The sequence below is a fragment of the Neofelis nebulosa genome, chromosome 1, assembly GCF_028018385.1.
Source record: "Neofelis nebulosa isolate mNeoNeb1 chromosome 1, mNeoNeb1.pri, whole genome shotgun sequence".
In the NCBI taxonomy this organism is placed as follows: domain Eukaryota; kingdom Metazoa; phylum Chordata; class Mammalia; order Carnivora; family Felidae; genus Neofelis; species Neofelis nebulosa.
In genome coordinates this window covers 116,860,692-116,883,830 of record NC_080782.1, presented here as the reverse complement: position 1 = coordinate 116,883,830, position 23,139 = coordinate 116,860,692, and the positions used below count along the sequence as shown (strand labels likewise).

The window sequence follows — 23,139 nt, the reverse complement described above, 5'->3', positions numbered from 1 at the left end:
AGTGTTGCTCCTCCAGTTTGTTCCCTACTCCACAGGTTAGAAATCCATCTGTCCGCTCTCAGAATCTGTTAGCAATAGGAAGAGGTGTTCTCTGTAGGTTGTGATCTACCAGCCCTTGGAGTTTGGAGGGGGAGGAGGAAGTGGAGTAGTAACTACCTGCACCTGTTCTCATCACCTCACAGCTGGGCTCTTGATCTGCCCTGTCATCACCCTGCCAACACCTGTGACCTAGTATGCTGCCTTTGCTTTTGCTGGTGAAGGGGAATCACAGTGATTGTCCCAAGTTAATAAAATCAATCCCTATCACCCATGCTTCTGTCGTTTCTCCAGAAATGACCTTAGAGAGAAAGCCAGCAGCTCTCCTGCTTTTTCCTTCTACTTCAGCCACACTTCTTGGTGCCTCTTAAACAGGACAATCTAGTTCCTATCACAAATCCTTTGCAATTGTAGTTTCTCTATGCCTGAAATAGTCTTCCCTCAGATCTTCAGTGTCTGGCTCCTTCTCATTAATCCCATCTCACCTCAAATGTTACCTTTACAGAGAGACCATTCTCGACACTGTATTTAAAATCGCCACTATTGTGGGTATTGTTCAGTTTATTTTTCATAGCATTTATTATAATTTAAAATTATCATATTTATGGTCTTTGTCTTCTCATCAGAACGCAAGTGAACAAATGAACAACCGAACAAGTGAAATAACACATAGAGCCATTACTTACCCTGTTTTGCCTCTATTTTAACTTCTTCCTAAACATATGACATGAATAGTTGGGCATGTCCCATAGCTTTTCTTTACTATTCTACATTCTTTTTCCTTTTTTATTGTCTTTCCGAAGTCCTCAATGTCACCTTTGGTTCACAAATTCATTATATATTTGTATCCATTGTACTTTTAGTCTTTGTATTGTGTGACATACTAGGTCACAGATCTATACATTGTAAGTTTTCCACATTTGCATTTAAAATATTTTTGTTATGACAATAAAATCAAAAACTTATGTTGCCCTCTGATAACTGAAAAAATACCTAGTGTTATTGTTTGCTTTTAGATAGAAATTAAATGCATGTTAACTTGAGGTCTTCTTTACTTAACTCATGTCACAATAGTGTTGCCAAATAAGGTTTCTCAAGTGTTCACTTGATCCCCAGCATAAATCTGTAATATTACCAGGGTGTGAATTTCCATTTGTCAGGCAAGGAGGAAAGCGAGGTTCAAAGAGGTGAAGTGAGTGGGTGGCAGGTCTGAGATTCAAACGCTGGTCTCCAGGTATCACCTCAAGCAGTTGCTGTCTCCCTGCACAGCTGTGTCCCTAAGTACATGTCATATCACTAGAGCTGAGATTTGGGCATTTGTTCTGTCATCCAAAAAAAGTTGTGTAGTCTTATTGGCCTGATTGTCTGTGGGGAAAATGTTTAAAATAACAACAAAACAACAATAGTCAATGGTTACGAAATGCCATGCACTATTCTAAGTGCTGGGCATGTATTCATACATTGAAACCTCTTTGTAATCCTAAGAAGTTAGTAATATTGTACACGTTTTGCAAGTAAGAACACTACAGCCCAGGGGGGTTAAGTAACTCCCAAATCACAAAGCCAGTATGTGGGAGAGTTAGAATTATGAACCCAGCAATCTGGCTTCTGATCACTATCCTCATCTGTAATAATAAAAACTTTGTTACAGCCTATAGTTACAGAGAGTTTTCATATCCATTATCTACTGGGCCTCATTACTACTCTGTAGAGAAGACAGGCAGGATTTGACAGACAAACAGGAAACTAAATTTCACAGAGGTGCCTGACTTGCCCTACTGAAATCACATAGAAATTCTTTCTCCTGAAATCTAATTGTATCTCTGTTCTTGGACCATGTTTTATTATCCATGACTTTTTTAGTGTACTATAGTCTCCTAAACCTGTTTTGTTCTCCAGTGTAGTTATATTGCTGTGGGTTTAAAATATTAACTCATTTATGTACCTAAGGAATATTTTATCTCTTGTATTTTGATGTTCCTTGATAATGTCTCTTGCAGTTGAATTGCGATGATTTCAGAAAAGGAGAAAGAAATGGGGGTTTTATCTGTACTCTGGATTATGCAGCTGTTTGTGGCACTGATGGGAAAACATACAGCAACAAATGTATGCTGTGTGCTGAGAACGCGTGAGTATCGGCAGCAGACTTTCTCCCTAATGCATGCTCTCCGAATAATTACAGGACACATTTTTTTCTTATAGTCTTTAAAATATCAGTTCATTTTGTGGGAGTTAGCCATCCATAAATTATTAGGACCACTCATTTTACTATATTCTTTTTTAATTTTTTAATTTTTTTAATGTTTATTAATTTTTGAGAGACAGAGAGAGGCAGAGTATGAGTGGGGTGGGAACAGAGAGAGACACACACACAGAATCCAAAACAGGCTCTAGGCTCTGAACTGTCAGCACAGAGCCCGACGTGGGGCTCGAACCCACAAACTGTGAGATCATGACCTGAGCCATAGTTGGACACTTAACTGACTGAGCCACCCAGGTGCCCCTCCTTTTACTATATTCTTAGGGAAAAAAATATGTTGTGTCACACTTTATATTTTATAAAGCACTTTTGTGTGTAATTTATCAAATAGTTATCAGTGTCTCTGTGAAGTAGACATCTGATATATCTAGGTACATGCACAGATAAGTACACATGTATGTATATGCACATACATACACATACATATACATACAGACACCTATCTATTTCTATGTGTCTAGGAGTGTGTCTTTTCTCACAGAGAATTATTTAATCATCAAAGTATTTTTTTATTAAATACTCTGTAACTTATAATATTAGAGTAGATTAATTGGAACTTTTAATATTGAACTTCTTTCCATTTATTCGACCTTTGTCACATAGCTAAAGCATCTCACTGTCCAATATTTTGTCCCTCTTTGATTTTTTCTCCACCCTCAGTGCTAGTTTGGTTATCAATTGTCTTCAATCAACAAGATGGCATACCTGCTTTTCTGGTTCTGGTTTGTGCCCTCAGTCTTGAATTGTCTACTCTTCAGTTTTTGCAAAAATGATAAGAACCAGTGCTTGAGGCTAGTAAAGGATATAATAAATATTCGGTCTTCAAGCTTCTGCAAGCTTTATCTTTCCTTGTAATTAGTATCTTTACCAAAAGACAACTGAATTAAATCACTCTGGTCCCTCACATTACTCCATTTTCAGAGATGTACTCTGAAATTATGCCTTCAACTCTCACCAGTGGCCAACATAAATGAAAACACAAATAGACCTTAGGGAGAACAGACAGGCTTTGTTAGATATGCATTTTGTAATACTATTATGAGCACACTGAACAGTTAATGACTACTGTGCTTTATGTGGGGATCCTGTGGTAGATTCTTTAACTCTCTGTTTTAGGTGTAAATTTCTCTCTCCTGATTTCTGGTATACTTCTTTTATAATACAGTGATAGCCATACTGCTCTTTGTGTTTCTGTCTTAGCTCTGTCTGCTAGAAGACTCTGCAATAACATTAGGATTCAATTTTTTTCTTTCCCTTCGATGATATCTTTTGATATAACTTTTTTCTTATCGCTTTTAGTGACTTCATTATTCTCCTTATATTGGTCTTTTATTGTTACACAAATGCTGTGGTTTTTATCTTTTTATAAAGTAGAAAGTGTTTTTTACATTTATGGTTCTGTTTTCAGATGGTTTAAAGGTCTATTAGACCGAATAAAATTCTTAGGACTTTAGGTACTTTCCATGACAACTAAAATATTAGCATCAACCAAACAAAGAATAGTATAGTAGCAAGTTGCATCCAATAAACTTGAATTTGTATATTTAAAAAAACCATCAATGACAGCAGCATAGTTTTTTGGGGGCATATCTAGTTACAAGATGTAGTTTTTCCCTCTCTCCTGTTATGGATCCCCTCTAGACACAGGAAGGAAAATTCTGGAAATCATATTTTCAGGTCTGAATCTTATTAGCCCTCCAACGTGATTCTATTTCTTTGACTCCAAGGTATAAACACAGGCTGTCATTATAAAGAGTAAGTCAGGAAAAGAATGCAGTGTGACATCTGTTTTCAAGGGTAAAAGAGAATCATAATACAATGAAAATAAGTTATTTTTTGAATGGTAAGATGTTCTGTGATGCTAAACTTCTGTGTCTGCTAACTTTCAATTCCAGCAAAACCAGGTCCCAAGTTGGCATAAAAAGTGAAGGGGAATGTGAGACCAGTAATCCAGAGCAGGTGAGGACAAGTGTCAAAATGGTGGAAACGCTTGGGAGGCTGACCAGAGAGAGAAAAGATGCTCTCCTCTTCCTTCTTGGGTGGGGTGTGAGGAAGGAGGCAACTTCTGCTCATTTAAACACGGCTCATTTAGATGAAAAGCAATTGATAGTTCTTGAAACTGGAACCGCTTATTTTGGTAGTGAGACCTTTCAGCTCTCTTTCTGCTTTCTATGAAAAAGAGAAATCAATCAATCAATCAATCAATCAAAACAAAACTACATTTGTAGTTGAAAGGGCATTATGCATCAGGCACTTAACCTGAATTGAAACCCTAGCACTGTCACTTGCTGTCAGGAGATCTTGGGCAAATTACTTACCCACACTGTACCAGTGTTTCCATATCTAAAAGTGAGATTTGTATTAAATGGCTTTTCTCTAGGCTAAAATTCTATGCACTTGTGATGATAGGAGAAAGAAATAAGTATCTCAGACATGTCACGTTTGACTTTTTCTAGATGAATGTTTTGCCTAAGTCAAGGTTTGGTGCCCTTTCTATGCTCGTAGAGCACCTACCAAGACATTTAGCACATCATGTATATTTTTTTAAGTTTATTTATTTATTTTGAGAGAGAGAGAGAAAAAGCATGAGTGGGGGAGGGGCAGAGAGAGGGAGAGAGAATCCCAAGCAGGCTCTGCACTGGCAGCCCAGAGCCCAATCAGGTGCTCAAACTCATGAATTGGTGAGATATGACCTGAGCTGAAGGCAGACGCTTAACCAACTGAGCCATGCAGGTGCCCCACACATCATATTTTAAGTGTCTCTTTGTGTCCCCCAGTAGATCGTGAGCAAGTTCAGTGCAAGGACCGTGTTCTACCTTGGTTCTAGCACATACTAGGGTATCTGTGTTTAATAGTAAATGAATAGGTAAATGGGCACCATACTAAACCACATGATTAATGCAGTACTTACTAAGCTACTTCTAGGCATCTGGCACTGCTCCAGGTGGCTACTGTGCATTGGGCAGAGAAGCACTGAGAATTATAAAAATTCTGAAAACAGTGTGGAAGGCATTACAATCAGTATGGTGAATGTCAAGTTCCTTTCCCTGTTCTTCAGGATGTATGTAGTGCTTTTCGGCCTTATGTGAAAGATGGAAGACTTGGATGCACAAGGGAAAATGATCCCGTCCTTGGACCTGATGGAAAAACACATGGCAATAAATGCGCGATGTGTGCTGAGCTTTTGTAAGTATCGTCATCCCCAAGCAGGGCACGTAGGTGGACTTGGTGAGGATGCATTTGGTTGCTGTGTTGAGAACCACTCCACAGAGAGATACAGTCCTTTTCATGAAGCATATAATTCTTTGTCTTCATAAGGTGAAATAGTCCTTGCTCTCAGAGTGGCTTTTCTTTTTGATTAATGTCATCTACTAGTGTTTCTTAAAAGAAGTGGATGAGATGATTACATTATTAAATTCAGTACTCTTAATTTGCTTAATTAGAACGACAGGACAATGCACCATGTTTTATAAGGCACAATATTTTAAAATTTAGAAAGCAGTTTCATATGGAATAATCTAGGTCAGTCATTTGACATGCATTGTTTCATTTGAATATGTATAGAGACTCTTACTAAAAGTAAGTCTAATTTAAGATGATAATAATAACAATAATGTCATGTGGCTGAATTCATTATTAAAATAAAAGGTGGAACTTTATGAAAGGGAAGAATTGGGTTATCTTTTTCTGAGTGTCTGACATTGTTGTGAGTACTGAGGCTGAGATATGAAGACCATCCAGTGAGTCTTTTGAATATTCTGGCTGTTAAACAAGGTATGGACTCTCTATATGTCAGCAAGCTTTAAAATGTTCCAGTTACCTCAATAGATTTAAGAGATTAATAAACTTCACACCTGCCTTTGAAAATTACAGTGTGCTCTTATGGAATTCAGGGGCACATCCTATCAGGTTTGCAAAACAGTGATTATAACCAGTTTCCAGACAGGAAATAAGCCTAATTTCCACTTTCTTATCTAGGAGGCATGTGATTTTAGTGTTCCAGCCTGCCTCAGTTCTGTGACTTTCTGTTTCTTTTCATGCACTAGCTAAAAAAGAGAATTTGACCTCTCTAACTCTTGGTTTTCTCCTCTGTAGAACTAATAATGCCCATCTCCAGGGTGAGACTGCAAGTAGGTAATAGATATGAGAGGACTTAGAAGCTCAGTTCAATGTAGCTTTTTTTTTTTTTTTTTAACAGAGGTGCTTTTACATGAAGGCAAACAAATACTTTACAAGGTATAGAAAAGGTTTACATAAGGGCGTGGATGGCAATACTTTAAATGCTTAGTTTGGTTTCACTGTAGTCACAGCATTGTATTAAAGCTCTTAGTTCTGCCTTTTAAAGGGGATTTTCCTAACAATCTTCTGTTTGTCAATCAAGGAGTCACACCCATCTACTTTTACAGAACAGAGCTTCTAATTGACTGTCAGTGAGTCAGTTTCACACCCTTCCTTATCTTTGGCAATTTTCTGGCTCAATCAAGACAGGGAAAAGCTTGTCTCATGTAAATGGATCGGTTTAACCAGTTATGGCCAAGGATGTGAAAGTACCTAGCACAGGGATGCTGAAAATATGATTGAGCCATAAACTGACCAACTGTTTTCTTTCATAACAGCTTAAAAGAAGCTCAAGAAAATGCCAAGAAAGAAGGTGAAACCAGAATTCAACGAAGTGCTGAAAAGGTAAATTACTCACCAACATAATTTGGTTCTTGTGGCCAAAATATTAACAGACTTAGGTGTGACACTTTGAGGTAATTCAATAATGTCATTGTCCTTAATTTTTACAATAAATTGTTTCCCTTAATTTCAAACTTTACCACATTCGCTATTCCTATATTAATTCCTATATTAATATTTATTAATTAGTTATTATAATTTATAATTTATATATTAATATATTTTATATATAAAATATAATAATTTATAATTATTTATAATTATTATAAATTAATATTAATTTATTTATTTATTTATTTATTAATACTATTCCTATATTAATCATTAGATTCAATTTTAAAATAGCATTTCTACACCTAAAGTTCAAGCAATTTCCCTCCTTGCTTAAGAAAAAAAGAGAGAAAGAATGTAAGTGAGAAAATATGCAAATTTGGGGTGCCTGAGTGGCTCAGTCAGCTAAGCGTCCAACTTCAGCTCAGGTCACGATCTCACGGTCCATGAGTTTGAGCCCCGCGTCGGGCTCTGGGCTGATGGCTGAGTGCCTGGAGCCTGCTTCTGATTCTGTGTCTGCCTCTCTCTCTGTCCCTCCCCCATTCATGCTCTGTCTCTCTCTGTCTCAAAAATAAATAAATGTTAAAAAAAAACTTAAAAAAAAAAAGAAAGAAAGAAAAAAGAAAACATGCAAATTAAGTTCTACTTAATTTCCCCCAGTCTTCTCTCTGGTTTAGTGTAGATTAATTTTGCTTTGAATAAATTTTTTTAATGCAACATAAATATAGACAGAATAACTTCTAAATAAGTCTAGAGTTTTTTATTTTTATTTTATTTATTTTTTATTTTTTATTTTTTTTCAATATATGAAGTTTATTGTCAAATTGGTTTCCATACAACACCCAGTTAGAGTTTTTTAAACAGTATATCACTGGTGTATTTTATATATGATCCCACTGATACAAATTGGAGTTATTTTTCCATTATGGTTATTACATTCAATGAGGCCTATGTTTATAAAAGTATTGCTTCTGTTTAAACAAAAAAAACCCCACACAAATATTGAGATTGTAGGTTTTATTTTTATTTTATTCTTTTAAGTTTATTTATTTATTTTGAGAGAGAGTGTTAGCAGAGGAGGAACAGAGCGGAAAAGAGACAGAGAATCCCAAGCAGGCTCCATGCTGTCAGAACAGAGCCCAATGTGGGGCTCAGTCTCACAAACTGTGAGATCATGAGCTAAGCTGAAATCGAGAGTCAGATACTTAACTGACCCACCCAAGCACTCTGAGATTGTGGTTTTTAAAGTACCCTTTAAGTTTTTTCAAATTATTGTATGATTTTATTGTTTAACCTAGTTATACAAAAATTATTCCTTTCGTAATTGAATAAGCATTGTAGATCATACAACTTGGATTTCCTAAATCACCACAGTTATTAAACCATACTTTCAATGACAGTGACAGTAATTATGTTGCTAAATGACTAACTTTTTGTTGAGAAGTCAGAACATCTAAGTTTTAGCTATAGTTCTGTTATGCTCTGGCTCTGTGAAACTGACCAAGTCATCTCTTCTCTCTGAACCTCAATTTCTTTGTTCCAAATTAAGGAGGTTGGATAAATGTCAATTTTTACTTTCTTGTTGGAATGTGATTACACACTCTGTACCTTTTCATGCTAATACAAGTTTAGAAGCTGCTTTTAGACAATAGCCTTGAGCAATGGAAATTTGATCAAGGCCGTAGGACCCACATTAACCCCTGGCTGAATACAGACAGGACCCTGGGGCAACCTACCTCAAAATATTGACAAGTCCTAACTAACAAATGGGCTACTTACAACCAGGCACTCTTACCAAAAAAGGAAAATTCCAAACATTCCCATACCTCCTCACTTTCCCTCTTTAAATACAGTCCCCACTGCCTCCTGGCAGATAGCCTCTCCTTTGCTCTCCTGTCCCCCACCCTTGTGATGTATTCAATAAACTTTTATCTCTTTTGTTCTGCCTTGGGTGAATTCTTTCACCCCACATTTGGGGTTCCCCATCAGATCGGGAGAGGCATCACAAGATACTATTTTTGTGGATGATGGGCAAATGTTTTCCTATGATAGTCATAGGTCCAGTTTTTGGTGGACCTGGGCTAAGCTTCCACCTCATAATACTATTCAATGAAGCATATTTTCCACCCTAAATAGAGTGTTGAGAGTTTAAATGAAGAAAAGTGGAGCATTCAGAGTTGTCAGTAATTTGTTGAATACTCACTAAGATTTGAAAAGCTCTTCTTTTGGTGGTTAAATTTCAGTCAAAAATGTTGGGTCATCTTGTAATATCGAGCATTTTATTACTTCAGAAACACATATCTTTTCCATTGTCTTTTATCGTGTCTTGGCTATTTTTCCCTCTTTTTCTCTGTAGCTGGGGTCATTGTTTTGGTGGGGTCACAGGACATGATTGTATTGAATGGGGATGCTTTATAGTGATGGCTCAATAACTGCCCCATAATTAACCTGTCAGTGGTTTGCTCACAAAAGTATTTCTTCAGAATCTCCTTAGATGAATCACAACTTATAAACTGAAATTATCATTGTTTCTCTTCTGGGAACCATTGAACAGTAATTTTGTTACTATGCTGTGATTATCAGGTGATTGTCTTCTATGTCTTTATTCCTAGATTATTATAACCAGGAAGTTTGGAGCACACCCACTGCTCCTCCAAAAACAAGTATCTTCTTATTAGGAGTCAATTAGAGTCCTTTTTTAAAGTGTCCTCATGAAATAGGAGTTCTTTTTTAAAAATTGAGAATACTAGATCTAGAAAAAGTCCTAAAGAGCATCTATTCCAAAAGCCTCATTGTGTAGGTAGGTGAGATTGAGGTCTCTAAGGTGATGGGGCTTTGCTGTGATCTCCCAGGGAGTTAAAGGCAATCTAGCTGCTCAGGTCTTCAGACTTCAAACCACATTCTTTATGCTCATGTTTTCTTGGCTGAAATGGGAAAATGAAGGTCACACAGTTGAAAAAGGCTTTGAAAAGCATTTTTTGTAGGTTATATAGTAATATACACCATCACAAAACATGTTTGTTGACCTGAGAGATCCCTAAGTCTAGAGCAATTTAGGGGAGGTATAGATAGAAATATAGACATAGATATAAAGTTTAGCCTTCATCTAATAGTAGGATTTCCAAACAGAGAGAAAAACCTGAAACCACTGAACTAAAGTATTGGGAAATCTGGGTACAAACCTTTCTTGGAACATTTGGGGAAGTCACAGCCTTTTAAGGTTTTCTAAATAAATATTAGTCTTGATGTTTTTCCTCTCTCTACAGTGGGAAGTGAATGAAAATTAGATTCATTTTCTGTGCTTTCTATCTACCGTATTAGAAATAGATATCGGGGCGCCTGGGTGGCTCAGTCGGTTAAGCGGCCGACTTCAGCTCAGGTCACGATCTCGCGGTCCGTGAGTTCGAGCCCCGCGTCGGGCTCTGGGCTGATGGCTCAGAGCCTGGAGCCTGTTTCCGATTCTGTGTCTCCCTCTCTCTCTGCCCCTCCCCCGTTCATGCTCTGTCTCTCTCTGTCTCAAGAATAAATAAAACGTTAAAAAAAATTTAAAAAAAAAAAAAAAAAAAAAAAAAAAAAAAAAAAAAGAAATAGATATCAATAAAGGAAGCAGAGCCCATAAAAATGAACATCAGTAAAGGAGGCCCCAGATTCACAGAGAGAACAAATGAAAGAAAGTGTAATGTCATTGGATGCCACCTTATTTCCTTGCAAGCCATATTGGATTGTTCTTGATTCAGTCCATATTAAATAGTGTTTAAGCATCACATCTCACAGATTCTCTGTTCTGCTTGTTGACAAATTTTTGCTTTTGTCTTGGCAGCTGCGTTTTGTTATGTCTTTGTTGGGACTAGTTGAAAGATCTTTTTTTTTTTTTTATAATCCTTTTTTCATAGACTTGGAAGTTAACAAGAGCTATCTCGTTTTACGAAATAAATGCTCAGCCTTATTCTTTATAATGCTCTTTACCTTTTAATAAACCAAATAGTAGATACAGGTACCAAGTAATGTCATGACATAATTACTATTTCTATTTCTTACTAATCTTCATTAATATGTTATATGTTTACCAACATCTTCTACACCTGACATTCTGTGACTATAAATCCATGGTATACATTTTCTGTGTTCAAGAGTAGAAAAGTGCTAAGTGTAATTAGTTATCTTTTTGAAGGATTTTTGTAAGGAATTTGAAACCCAAGTGAAGAATGGAAGACTTTATTGTACACGGGAGAGTGACCCAGTTCATGGCCCTGATGGCAGGATGCATGGCAACAAATGTGCCCTGTGTGCTGAAATGTTGTGAGTATAGATGCAGTTTCTTTGGAGTGAATGGGCGCGTGAAGTGGAGATTGATTGGCACGGTGAATAAGCACGATGTTGAGGTACAGCTTTGTTGTTTAGAATTTTTTGAGCAGTTTTCTGCCCTCTACAAAACATGATATCACCTAGTAAATAGATCCTCATGATGTATGTCTGTTTCTGAGTACAGATGGATTCGATTTTCCAGTTAGAAGACTGGATTACAAAATACTTCTTAATATTTCCTCCCACCACTTTTGTAAGCCTTTTTATGAGCTACTCATAATACAGAATGAGGGTAAAAGCAGGTACCAAGACTTTGACTGTTTTCCTTCAGTAATTATCCCATTGTGATAGACAGATGTTGACACCCACAAAAACATGAGGTTCATATGTGAATGAGATTAACTTTATCTTTTCATCTCGGGCATCTGACCTTGGGGAAGGGCAAATCCCACAACATAGAAATCATGGCATTTATGAAGATGTCTCAGACAAGGTCTTGTCACTCATTCATATCCTTGATCTTTCCAAGCTCTTTTTTTTATGCTGTCCTCCAGCAAGTCTGTCTCAGTCTTGGCCAGCTAGTGTCTCCCCCTCTGTGGATTGCATTTCAAGATTATCCTTCTTTGGATAAGACTCCTGAAATTCCTAATTGAAATCAATCCTTGTAACTCTTAATTTTATTTCCTAACAATCATCACAGCTGGTAATTGTGTAATTATTCCTATGACTATTTGTTGACTGTTAGTCTTTTCTACTGGGTTCTAAATTCCAAGAACACAGGGTATATGTCTGTTTTGTATGCTGCTATAGTATATGCCCAAGTGCCCTGCACTTGACAAAAAATTGTTACTGGCCAAATGTTGAACGAATGTACAAGTGAAGATCCCTGCTCTCAAGAAGCTTAAAGTTAAAGAGTACAAATAAGTGCCTCCGCAAACACACACATTTCAAGACAGAGTGAGAACTATCCCATAAGAGAATATTCAGGTATGAAAATACAGTGACAGTTATACAACCCATTTCCACTTTGAGATCTGGGATGTCTTCTTAATGAAGGTAGAATTTAAGCTAAGGGGATTTTAAAAAAAGGAAGATGACAAAAAAAATCACTGCAGTGGATACATGAAAGCAAAATGAAAGGGATTGGGGGGGGTAAAGAGTGAAGATTTCAATCTAATTAGGATCTTTAAGATGATTGGAAAATGTTTGTATTAGAACTCATGAACATGTGGCTGTTTTTCCACCTTCACCTAAATGACTATTTTGTAACATAAAGATTTGAAGCATCTGTATACATTTATTTTGTCTTGTTTTTCTCCAGGAAACGGCGTTTTTCAGATGAAAAAAATAAAGCACATGAAAACCTAAGGAAGGCTAAAGAAAAAGTTAAAGTTAAAAGAGAAATTGAGGTGATGATTAGTTTGATCACCTTGTTTTGACTTTTCGGGGTGTGTGTGTGTGTGTGTGTGTGTGTGTGTGTGTGTGTGCTTACATTTTACTCTAGAAAGCCTTTTCGATGTTGGTTCATTTTTCCTCCATTACTGATGGATCTTCTGGAAAGTGATTTATAGTTATTAATTCATAAGATTTATAAGAATAATTATGGCATTACAATTTTTAGCTCTATTTGGAGAAAATTAATCAAGTCATATTAGTAAAATAGTTCCTAAATGAAGGTAATATATCAAAGCACTATCTGAATTCAAAGTTTGATATGTGTGGTAGTTGTTTGGAGGTCTTCAGGGTAACATTTTAATATGCTTCCTTTAAAATCATATCACATTCTACTTTCTAAACATATCTTAACCAGGCATCTATTGTTGTTGTTTTTTTTCTCCTGCTACTGACTTAGCTCATATCTCTAATAGATTTCCTTTGTGTCAGGGTATTAGCATTCTGCCTAGTCTCTATGTCTGTAGCCAACATCTCCCTCAGTCCTCAAGATTCAGTTCATCTTCCACATTGTGTTCATAGAGTCAGAAATATTGGCACAATCCAGTGGTAGTATGACAAGCCAACATTTGAAGGTATCCTGGAGGATATTTGGACCATTTCACTCCATGAAGAAACTCTATTTAAGTTGTTTCTAACAGTGAGTTAGCCCACCTTCTCTAGTGTGCAGTTTCACAGTTTCATAAAACAGCCTACCTCATTAGTCCCCTTCTGACTTCATGTAACTCCATCTTTTTGTCAAGCCCTCATCTTCAACTGGTTTCTTTCCCACAATCCTTTAATTTTAGTTCTCAAATCAAAACTATCCTTTTATCTTTCATTTCCAGTTTCTTCCTTCTCTTCCTTCTTTACCCTCCTTCCTTCACTCTCTCCTTCCTCCCTCCCTCCCTTCCTCCCTCCCTTCCTTTCTTCCTCAATTCTTCCCTCCCTTTCTTTCCTTATTTTTTCTATATTTTCTCTAACTTCAGTCTCCTGTCACTCAAATCCTCCACAGTATCTAAAATGTATAAACAGAATAGAGAACTATATCTAAAGTGTCTCATTTTCATTATTTAGAAACTCTGCAGTGAATATCAGCATCATGCAAAGGATGGAATACTTTTCTGTACCAGAGAAAATGACCCTATTCGTGGTCCAGATGGGAAAATGCATGGAAACCTGTGTTCCATGTGTCAAGCCTTCTAGTGAGTATAGAATGTCAAAGTGTCTAAAAGAACACCAAAGAGAGAAGGGAACTTACAGATGGTCTAATAGAACTAGCTACTTTCATAGATGGGGAAGCTGTGGCTCAAAATAGGGAAAGGAGTTGAATAAGTTGAATACTTACATAGAATGTTAGCAATAAAGCCAATAAAGCTGGGAACTATTTATTCCAATATGTCTGTTTCCCCGACATTCATCCTCTTACCACTGGAACATCCTGACAACCATGAGCTTGTGCAAATATCAGATTCTTCCCACTGCTGAAGCATCATATGTGAACCTGTTGTACAAGTTTGTGGCATCTCATCCTCTGGAGACGTTAGGGCCCAAAGTGAACACCTAAAGCAGAAAGTGATTATTAGAGTTAGTGTTGCCCATGAAACGACCATGAACCCTTATAAAATTAAATATTACTATATATAATGTGACATTTCTCAATAAGTTAGAATTGACAGTTTGCTTTCAAAATTTGGAATTGCTCCCAGTTTATTTGATTGAGCTCAGATTAAGTAGTTGATTTACATTTCAAATCTATGGTCTTTTGTTTTGATTGACAGCCTTGTGTAATTGAAATGCCATCAGTTAGCTGTACATACTATGCAATTCCATTGTGCCAAGCAAATGTAAGCTCATTTGGTTTATCAGTGTATGAAAATTATTGGTCTTTTCCCACCACCCTATATTTTGTTTTTAGATAACACAGCCATGAGTAAGCAATACACGTAAGGTGAATTAATAAAGCTAGGGTGTGCATGATGTGATAGATAGACTATAGACTTAAGAGGAGAGAACTTGTTTAGTTGTAGTCCTGTCCTAAGAGTATAGCCAAAACTGCCTCTGCCTTACTGTGAAACAAGGGAACCAGTCAATGTGCTTGTAAAGGCCACTTTCAGCCTCCAGGTATACTGTCACTATGGTACCAGTTTTGATACCTCCTCTGTGGACATTGATGACATTTCTGTTCTGACCTCAGGCAAGAAAGGTAATTTACAGAAAGCAAGTTTTCCAAATCCACAATCACTATATTTTTTTCAATGTTAAGCAAAAACTATGAAGAAGTTATGGTATCTTACCATACTGGAGGCTATTTTGTTGTTTCTCATTGGTTTAGCGATAAAAGGCCAAAATTGCTCTTCCTAAAGAGGGAGGAGAAATTACCAATGCAGGAATGTGGACAAATAATTGCCTGTATTTGGTCCTATGGATTCTTCTCGTTTTCTCTCATTCAGCCAAGCAGAAGCTAAAGAAAAGGAAAAGGCTGAAGATGAAGCACGAAGTAAAAGAGAATCTGGAAAAGCACCTTCATACGCAGTGAGTGGAACCCACCCAATGAGTCCTACTGGGCACTATAATTTGAACATATTTCAGAGTCTATAGGGTAGAATATTGTCCTGCAAAAATTCCCAGGAAATCTTAACCCTTTCCTCTGGAGATGACATTGAGATGACTGCTATGGGTGCTTGATCCATTCTCGCTGCTTCAGAGACTAATCCTGTACAATAAGAATAACTCCTTTGAAGTCTGAAAAAACTGACTTCTAGTACTGGTTTCACCAGTACAGACTGTGCTAGCTTTGGCAAACCAGTTTCCAGAGACTCTACGTGTATATTTTCTACCTGCAAGTTTTGGAAATTTCACATCTGAGTTGGGATAAAAATACCTTCATTCTGCACACAGAAAGCCTGATTTTTATCCCTGAAATGTTATAATATTTGTTTCCATAGCCTTTTATTAAGTTATTATCACATATTGTTTTGGGGTTTTTTTCCCTTGGGTTGTGTGTGTGTGTGTGTGTGTGTGTGTGTGTGTGTGTGTGTTTGAGAGAGAGCATACAAGTGGTGGAGGGGCAGGGAGAAGGGGAGAGAGGGAATCCCAAGTAAGCACAGAGCCTGATGCAGGGCTTGATCCCACAGCCCTGGGATCATGACCTGAGCCAAAATCAAGAGTTGTATGCTCAGCTGACTGAGCCACCCAGGCCCCCCATCACCTATTGTTTAGATGATGAAAGTCTCCTACTTCTCCCTCTAGGTTTTAGTCTTTCCCTTATCCAACTATCCTCCCTAACACAACTGAAGTTTCAAAATATTAATCTGCTTAAAGCCCACAAATGGCTCATCATTAACTGCAACATACACCTCAACCTCCTTATCTCTATTTTATTTGGCTTCTTACCTTCATTTAGAAATTCATGTTCTGCTATATGCCCGTGTAGTTTACAACTTTGTTTCTTAGTTTGTTTTAACAATCTAGTATGCATATTCCCCAATCGTCTTCTTACCCACAAAATCCTGTTTGCTCTTCAGTCTCATACAAATTATTCCTGTCCCATGACATCTTCTCTGCTTTTCACAATCAGATCTCATGGCCTCAACCTCTGCATTCTCAGATTTTCTTGTACCTACATGTTTGCACTTATTTTATTCCATTTAGATTAAAATGGAGTTTACTTGCCCACCTCATGTATCATATTTTGACATCCTATTGTGTTCAACTTGTTCCCATCTCTTAGCAAATGATGAGTTTTGTTTGTTGAACTGAATTTTACATGTGAGAGAAACACAGCTGAAATCCTGGAATCAAAGAAACATAACACTAGTTTCTGCCACTGTAGATGTTCCAGGATTCTGCTTGGAATAGGCATAAAAGCAAGTATCCCCAACTTGCTTTCTCTGTTTCGGCAGGAGCTGTGCAGTGAATACCGTAAGCTTGTGAGGAATGGAAGACTCCCCTGCACCAGAGAGAACGACCCCATCCAGGGCCCGGATGGGAAAATGCATGGCAACACCTGCTCTATGTGTGAGGTGCTCTTGTGAGTAGCGCTGTAGCTGGAAAAATGAAGGAGACTTTTGTCCTTTCTGCTTCATTTTTTAAATTTTTTAATGTTAGCTTTGTTGTATTTACTTCTTAAAAATTAAGTTGTGTTTTATTTCTTGTCAGTGGCAGTTTTGCACAATGTCATAATTATCAGAGAATAATTCCTGTTCTGTCCTGAGAGAGAGGCAGAGAGGTTCACGTGTAGCTCCTTCTCTTACCCTTTTAATGCACCCTGTCTTGGTCTCAGGTCCAGTGTGTGCTTCAGCCTCACCCCTGTGTTGTAGGATTCTCTCAGTCATGTCGTGTTCTTGAATAGAGGTTGGTTGTTCTCGTGAGGGGGAGGGAAGTTAGGAACCACCTATGTTGCCATCATGGTGATGTCACTCCTAACCAACTCCAAAGAATAATTCCTGCATATCAATCACTGGTTGAGTTCCTCTGGAAGTGTACAGGATATAAAACAAGGATCTCACCCCTACAGAGCAGGTTGTGAAGTCATCTGAAATCACACAACAAATCACAAAGCAAACATATCAGTATGCAAAATGGTACATTAGTCCATACACAGGACCTGGGGGAACGACTTGGAATAGGAAAGATGAGTATCTGGCACAGTAAACCCCTCCATGTGTTGACTTGTCAGCTGAAACAATCATGGTGAAGCCTACTCCATGCCCCTAGCCCCTCAATTGTTCCATCTTGGTGACAAGGACTTTCCTTTATAACACTAACCACAATTAGTATAGCTGTAAATTGATATGTGTGGCTATATGTTCAACATCTCTCTCTTCAATAGACAATTGTTGTTGTTATGGAAGGGATTCTAGAAAATGTAAGCACTGAGTCCAGATTAACTTTGTGTTCCTTTGTGAGAGCTCCACTTCAGCAGAAAAGCAAAAACATATTTAGAGGAAATGAATACAAACCATGTCCCCTGAGGACTGTTAAGACATGGCATACTTAACAAGGGGAGAGTTATGGCCTTGAAATACCCAAGTATCTTTTGTTTTTAAATGTGGAATCAACACTGTAGGCTGTCTGTATGGATGAAAGTGGGAACAATGAGTTGAAACTCTGGAAGGGGTCCAGCTCAATGCCAAGAGCAACTTCCTAACAGTTTGAGGACTTCAGGGGTAGAATGACCTATGTGGGGTTTCGCGGATGATGTAAGTAGAGAATTTACTGGCAGATTAAAGCAAAGCTAGATAGTAATGAGACATACTGAGTATTGAAAATTGTGAGTACTGGAAGATTGGAAAACTGCAAGTGTCCTTGGGGAAGTGATCCATTCTGTCTGTCAGTTTTCTTACCTGTGGGGTCGTAATAGAAGTTTTACAACATGCAGTTGAGAAGATTTCATGGTATGAGCACGAGGTTAGGTACATAGTAAGAATTTACTAAATGTTAACTACAATAATTAACTGATATTTGAGATCACTTTCAATTTGGGCATTCTATGATCCTTACAGATCTCTTTCTATATTCTCTTTTAGTCAAGCAGAAGAAGAAAAGAAAAAGAAGGAAAGTGAGTCAAGAAATAAGAGACAATCTAAGAACACAACTTCCTTTGAGGTAAGGGAAACTTTTCCAAAAGTCAGAGGCATGTGGACCTGGGATCCATAGATGGCATTCAGGGAACTCATAAATGCCCTGAAGTTGTAGGAAACGTTTGTACAGTTTGTGTTTGTTTACATGTGAGTATATACACATGTGCATATGTGACTATTTCTAGGTTAAGTGTTTATAACTTTCATCCTTTAAAAATAGTCATGTCTTCTAAGACCTATTCTAAAATAAGTCACTTGCTGATCCCCATTTGAGAAAAAATGCAGCTGTTTTGCCAGTCTGATCTAACCTATGTTCAAGACCTCGAACTTCCTTCCTCAATTTCACAGGAACTGTGCAGCGAATACCGCAAATTAAGGAAGAATGGACAGCTTCTCTGCACCAGAGAGAACGACCCCATCAAGGGCCCAGATGGGAAAGTGCATGGCAACACCTGTTCCATGTGTGAGGCCTTCTTGTGAGTAAAGCTCAGGACTGCTGATGGTGGGGGAGAAGGAACCGAGCGAAGTTTTCAAACATTTGTGAATAATCAGTTGTGAATAATGCATTTTTCTCTTCAGTACAGCAGTCATTTTGGGGTTTCACATTTAAATGAACTAAACACACACACACACACACACACACACACACACACACACACACACACACACACATTAAAATACAAAACCTAAAAGCAAGTGGAGAGCTTTCAGATGATGATGATTGCGATACAAAGAGATTTTAGAGAGAACTCAAGATCTTTGATTCAGAGAAGAGAATACTCTGTGGTAACCACACTAATTGCTTTTTAGTTACTTGAAGGATTATCAGCTAAAATAGGAAATGGATAAGATTACATATAAAATATCATTATGGTGCATGGCAGGTTTTAGGAGAGTGTTTGTTTTAGTTTACTACCTTTCTTCTTACTCATTCTGTGTGATCTTAAGAAGTAGAGTTAAAATGGATGAGAGCTATAGGGACACAGATTTGAGCACAACACAAAGATGAACTTTGTAATATTTGAAATAGGTGAAGCCTGTTTTAGGAACAGTGGAAGTTGGATCCTTGTTTACAGGGGACTAAAGGGTAACTGTAGAATAAATGGCATGATGTATTCTCACAAAAAAAGAGTCTATGATATTCCTTAAGGCTTTGATCTTTGTCCCAAGAAACACTCCAATTGATTTGCTATAAACTCAGAATCTCTGAAAGGATTCATTCAGTCTTTCCCGGTAGAGAACAATATTTGTCCCATAGTGGTTGGGCACGGAAATGTTAAAAACCTCTTAGATGGAAGTCAAGATCATGAACATATAATCATTATAACCAACATTTATTGAATGTATATCATCAACAAATATTTGCAAAAAGCTTTGCTGCCCAATCTCATTTGATCTTCAAGACAAACATGAAATAGATCTTTCTTACATTATCACAAGTTATAGATGACAAAATAAAGGCCTAGAGAGTTGGGAAAGTTAGAAACATTAGTGCAGGAAAAAAAAAAATGAAGAAAATAATGTTTCTCACCCTATGGTATAGATAGAAGATAATCATTTACTTCGAGTAATTATATTTGCCTGAATTTAGGCTTGTTTCAGTCTGTTTTTCTGTCTCCACATCAGTCTTTCAGTGATGAGGAAGGAATTCTGCCACCTAGTGGTCAGCTCTGCTGCTTCCTCTGATGATTTCCCAGGATGGAAAGAAAATGCTTCTTAAATATTTTAGTCAACTTAGACTCATGGCAAAGTTTAGGTCAGTTTCCATATAAAAAAGTATGAGAAATCTCATAATTTTGGAACTATTTTAGTACTTTTCTCCCATCCCTATAAAAATTCCTTATCAAGGGGCGCCTGGGTGGCTCAGTCGGTTGGGCGTCCGACTTCAGCTCAGGTCATGATCTCAGGTCATAATCTCAGGTGTGTGGGTTTGAGCCCTGCTGACGGCTCAGAGCCTGGAGCCTGCTTCGGATTCTGTGTCTCCCTCTCTCTCTGCCCCTCCCCTGCTCATGCTCTGTCTCTCTCTGTCTCAAAAATAAACAAAAACATTAAAAAAATTTTTTTAATTCCTTATCAAAAAGAAATAAAGTTTTATTTATTACCTCATATTTTATGGGTATGTTAGCAAAGGCTGTTGCCTTTTTTGAGAATCCTTCTTCCCTCCATGGTCTCGTCTTGCACACATTCATACCAAATGCAAACTGTCTTTTCACCTTTTAAGGAAGTTTAATTTGATCAATGGGAGCAAGCCTTATGTTGACTGAAACATAACCTAATTTTTACATATTATCTAAAACATTTTTGCATTTTAAAATTAAAACTTCTTACATGTTGTTTAATTTTTTTTCCGTCTGTACACCAGGATTAAATTGTGCTGTAGGTTCAATTATGCTGAACTCAGTTTAGTTATCCAAAATGGTTAAGATCCATCACCCCTACTTTATTTCCATCATATGCCTGTTTTGGGAGGACTGACTCGTAATAATAATTACAGTGATGATGACACCGATTGCTTTTGACAATCACTTTATCATGTACCGAATACTTATTCTACTTGTTTTACATGTATTAACCCATTTACAGTCACAACAATCCTATAAAACTAATTTCATTGCTACTTCTCTTATCCCTCCCTTCCCCTTCCCCATTTAAAGATGAGGAAGGCACAGAGAGGGTCAGACATTTCTTGTGATCCTTCTGCAGTTTGACTCCAGAGTCTGTCCCCTTAACCATGCTTGACTGCCCCACAGAAGCCAAATATTACCAAAGTAGAAGGAGTTATCGCAGATGCAAAAGAATCCGTAAACAGGAAGTATTATTGCAGCCTTTGCTGAGGAGCTAAATGGGTTTTACTCATGAAGGGACTTTTTCTTACAGACTATTATCTTGAGGTAAAGTGAATCATTTCAGTTTATTATCCACTAAAATGACAAACTGCTGAGTGGATCTTTGTGGGTGTTTGAGACCTGTTAAAGCAACGGATGATCAACCTGTACACATTAAGAATCTACTCTGTTAAGACCTATTTCTTCTTTTTCTCTCTTTTTCTTCCCCTGCTCCTTATAGTCAGCAAGAAGAAAGAACAAGAACAAAGACTAAAAGGGAAGCTACAAAGGTAATTTTCTCAGGACTGCTAATGCTATGCCTTGACATTTTTTTCTCCTTAAAGCATTCTAGATATCTCATTAGCAGAAATGTTTTCCTTTTCAATTGTCGTGCCTGAAATGAACAACAACAACAAAAACCCTGAAAAAAAGGTCTTGATTAGAAGTTTCCAGAGTATCAATTATATTGCATGATAATTCAAATTTTGAGTTTCATTTTATAAAAAGTAGAGGGTTAACTTACTTGGTAAGGTATATTCTCCATATTTGGCTTTTCTTAGATTTCTGTTGTCAGGCACAGATTATTAATATCAATTTTTACAATTTACTAATTTCAGTTTACATCATTCCAACCTCTATTATTTCAAATACACAGTACAATGTCCCTATTGCTTTCATTAGTCCAATTTATAAAACAAAGTACACATATATTATCATATTTTCTTTCTCACTCTCTAAACATGGAGAAAGTACTAATATTCTCATCCTAGTTAATAATTATTAAATCCTTTGACTTTCTAATTATTCTTAATCTACTGTACATGATTAATTTTATAATTTTATAGGCAACACAATAAAATCTGTCCATATATGATATTGAAATACTCTCATATAATGGCCATAAACAGGATTTACCTTTATGTGTTTTATTTCCTAACAGCTGCAAGGTGTAAGCCTACTATTTATTTGGGGAAAGTTGACACAGTTTAAAAGTTGGCCTTTAAACTGACTCACTTGCTCATTAACTTTCTTTCTGTTAGTTGGAGCCATCTTTTTATTTTAAACTGAACACTTGTTTTATCCATAATATCTGATCAGCTGCTAAGTCATCTTAGATTTTCCAAATGGTCCTAAACCATTTTTCCTTCTCTCTGCTTCTCTTGTACCTCTCCTGTATGAAATCTGCATCTCTCTGCTTTATCAAGTGACTCCCAGAAAGGTGTCAGTTTCTCCAAGGGATCATACTTGTTCTCTCCTCCATATCTTTTTTTGAAATATGTCTTTATTTCTTAGTTTGGGCATCATTTTCTTTTCTTTCTCAGCCTTCTAAAGACAAATTGAGGTTTACCAATAATTTTTGGAGACTATATTCTTATTTTAATTTTTTCCAGCTTTATTAAGATTTAATTGACATATCACATTGTATAAGTTTAAGGTGTCTATCGTGTTGATTTGGCACGCTTATATATTATAAAATAATACTCCCATAGCATTACCTAACACTTCCATCACATCACATAATTACACAAATACATTTCTTTTTTTGTGGTGAGAACATTTAGGATCTAGTCTCTTAACAACTTTCAAGTATACTGTATTGCATACTATTGTATCGTTAACTGTAATTACCACACTCTACATTAGATCTCCAGAACTTAATTCATCTTTAAATGGAAGTTTATAACCTTTAACCAACATCTCCCTATTTCCCCCACCCCACCCAGCCCCCGGAAAGTACCGTTCTACTTTCTGTTTCTATGAGTTCAGCTTTTTTAGATTACACATATGAGTGAGATCATACAGTATTTTTTGTCTACCTCACTTATTTCACTTAGCAGAGTTCCCTCTAGTTTCATCCAAGTAGTTGTAAAAGGCAGGATTTCCTTCTTTTTTGTGAAGGCTGACCAGTATTCTCAGTTCCTCCAAGAAGCCTCTTCTTCTAGGTCCATTGAACCCCCCTCACCTT

General features: G+C 37.1%; 1 protein-coding gene and 1 long non-coding RNA gene across 2 annotated transcripts in view; one reads left to right on the top strand and one right to left on the bottom strand.

Moving 5' to 3' along the window:
- The window catches only part of SPINK5 (serine peptidase inhibitor Kazal type 5), a 75,414-nt gene that overhangs the window by 21,082 nt on the left and 31,193 nt on the right, over window positions 1-23,139 (top strand). The window contains exons 5-16 of the mRNA XM_058732539.1: window positions 2,037-2,164; window positions 4,192-4,255; window positions 5,355-5,482; window positions 6,913-6,979; window positions 11,199-11,326; window positions 12,654-12,741; window positions 13,841-13,968; window positions 15,217-15,298; window positions 16,669-16,796; window positions 18,295-18,373; window positions 18,697-18,824; window positions 21,415-21,463. Of these exons, the coding sequence (XP_058588522.1) occupies window positions 2,037-2,164; window positions 4,192-4,255; window positions 5,355-5,482; window positions 6,913-6,979; window positions 11,199-11,326; window positions 12,654-12,741; window positions 13,841-13,968; window positions 15,217-15,298; window positions 16,669-16,796; window positions 18,295-18,373; window positions 18,697-18,824; window positions 21,415-21,463 (1,197 nt within the window). The remainder of the gene's footprint in view (window positions 1-2,036; window positions 2,165-4,191; window positions 4,256-5,354; window positions 5,483-6,912; window positions 6,980-11,198; window positions 11,327-12,653; window positions 12,742-13,840; window positions 13,969-15,216; window positions 15,299-16,668; window positions 16,797-18,294; window positions 18,374-18,696; window positions 18,825-21,414; window positions 21,464-23,139) is intronic.
- Window positions 8,109-15,222, bottom strand: LOC131513188 (uncharacterized). The gene is made up of 3 exons (XR_009262458.1): window positions 15,061-15,222; window positions 14,193-14,326; window positions 8,109-9,951 (listed from the first exon to the last, which is right to left on the bottom strand). It is a non-coding gene; the product is annotated as an uncharacterized LOC131513188 (long non-coding RNA).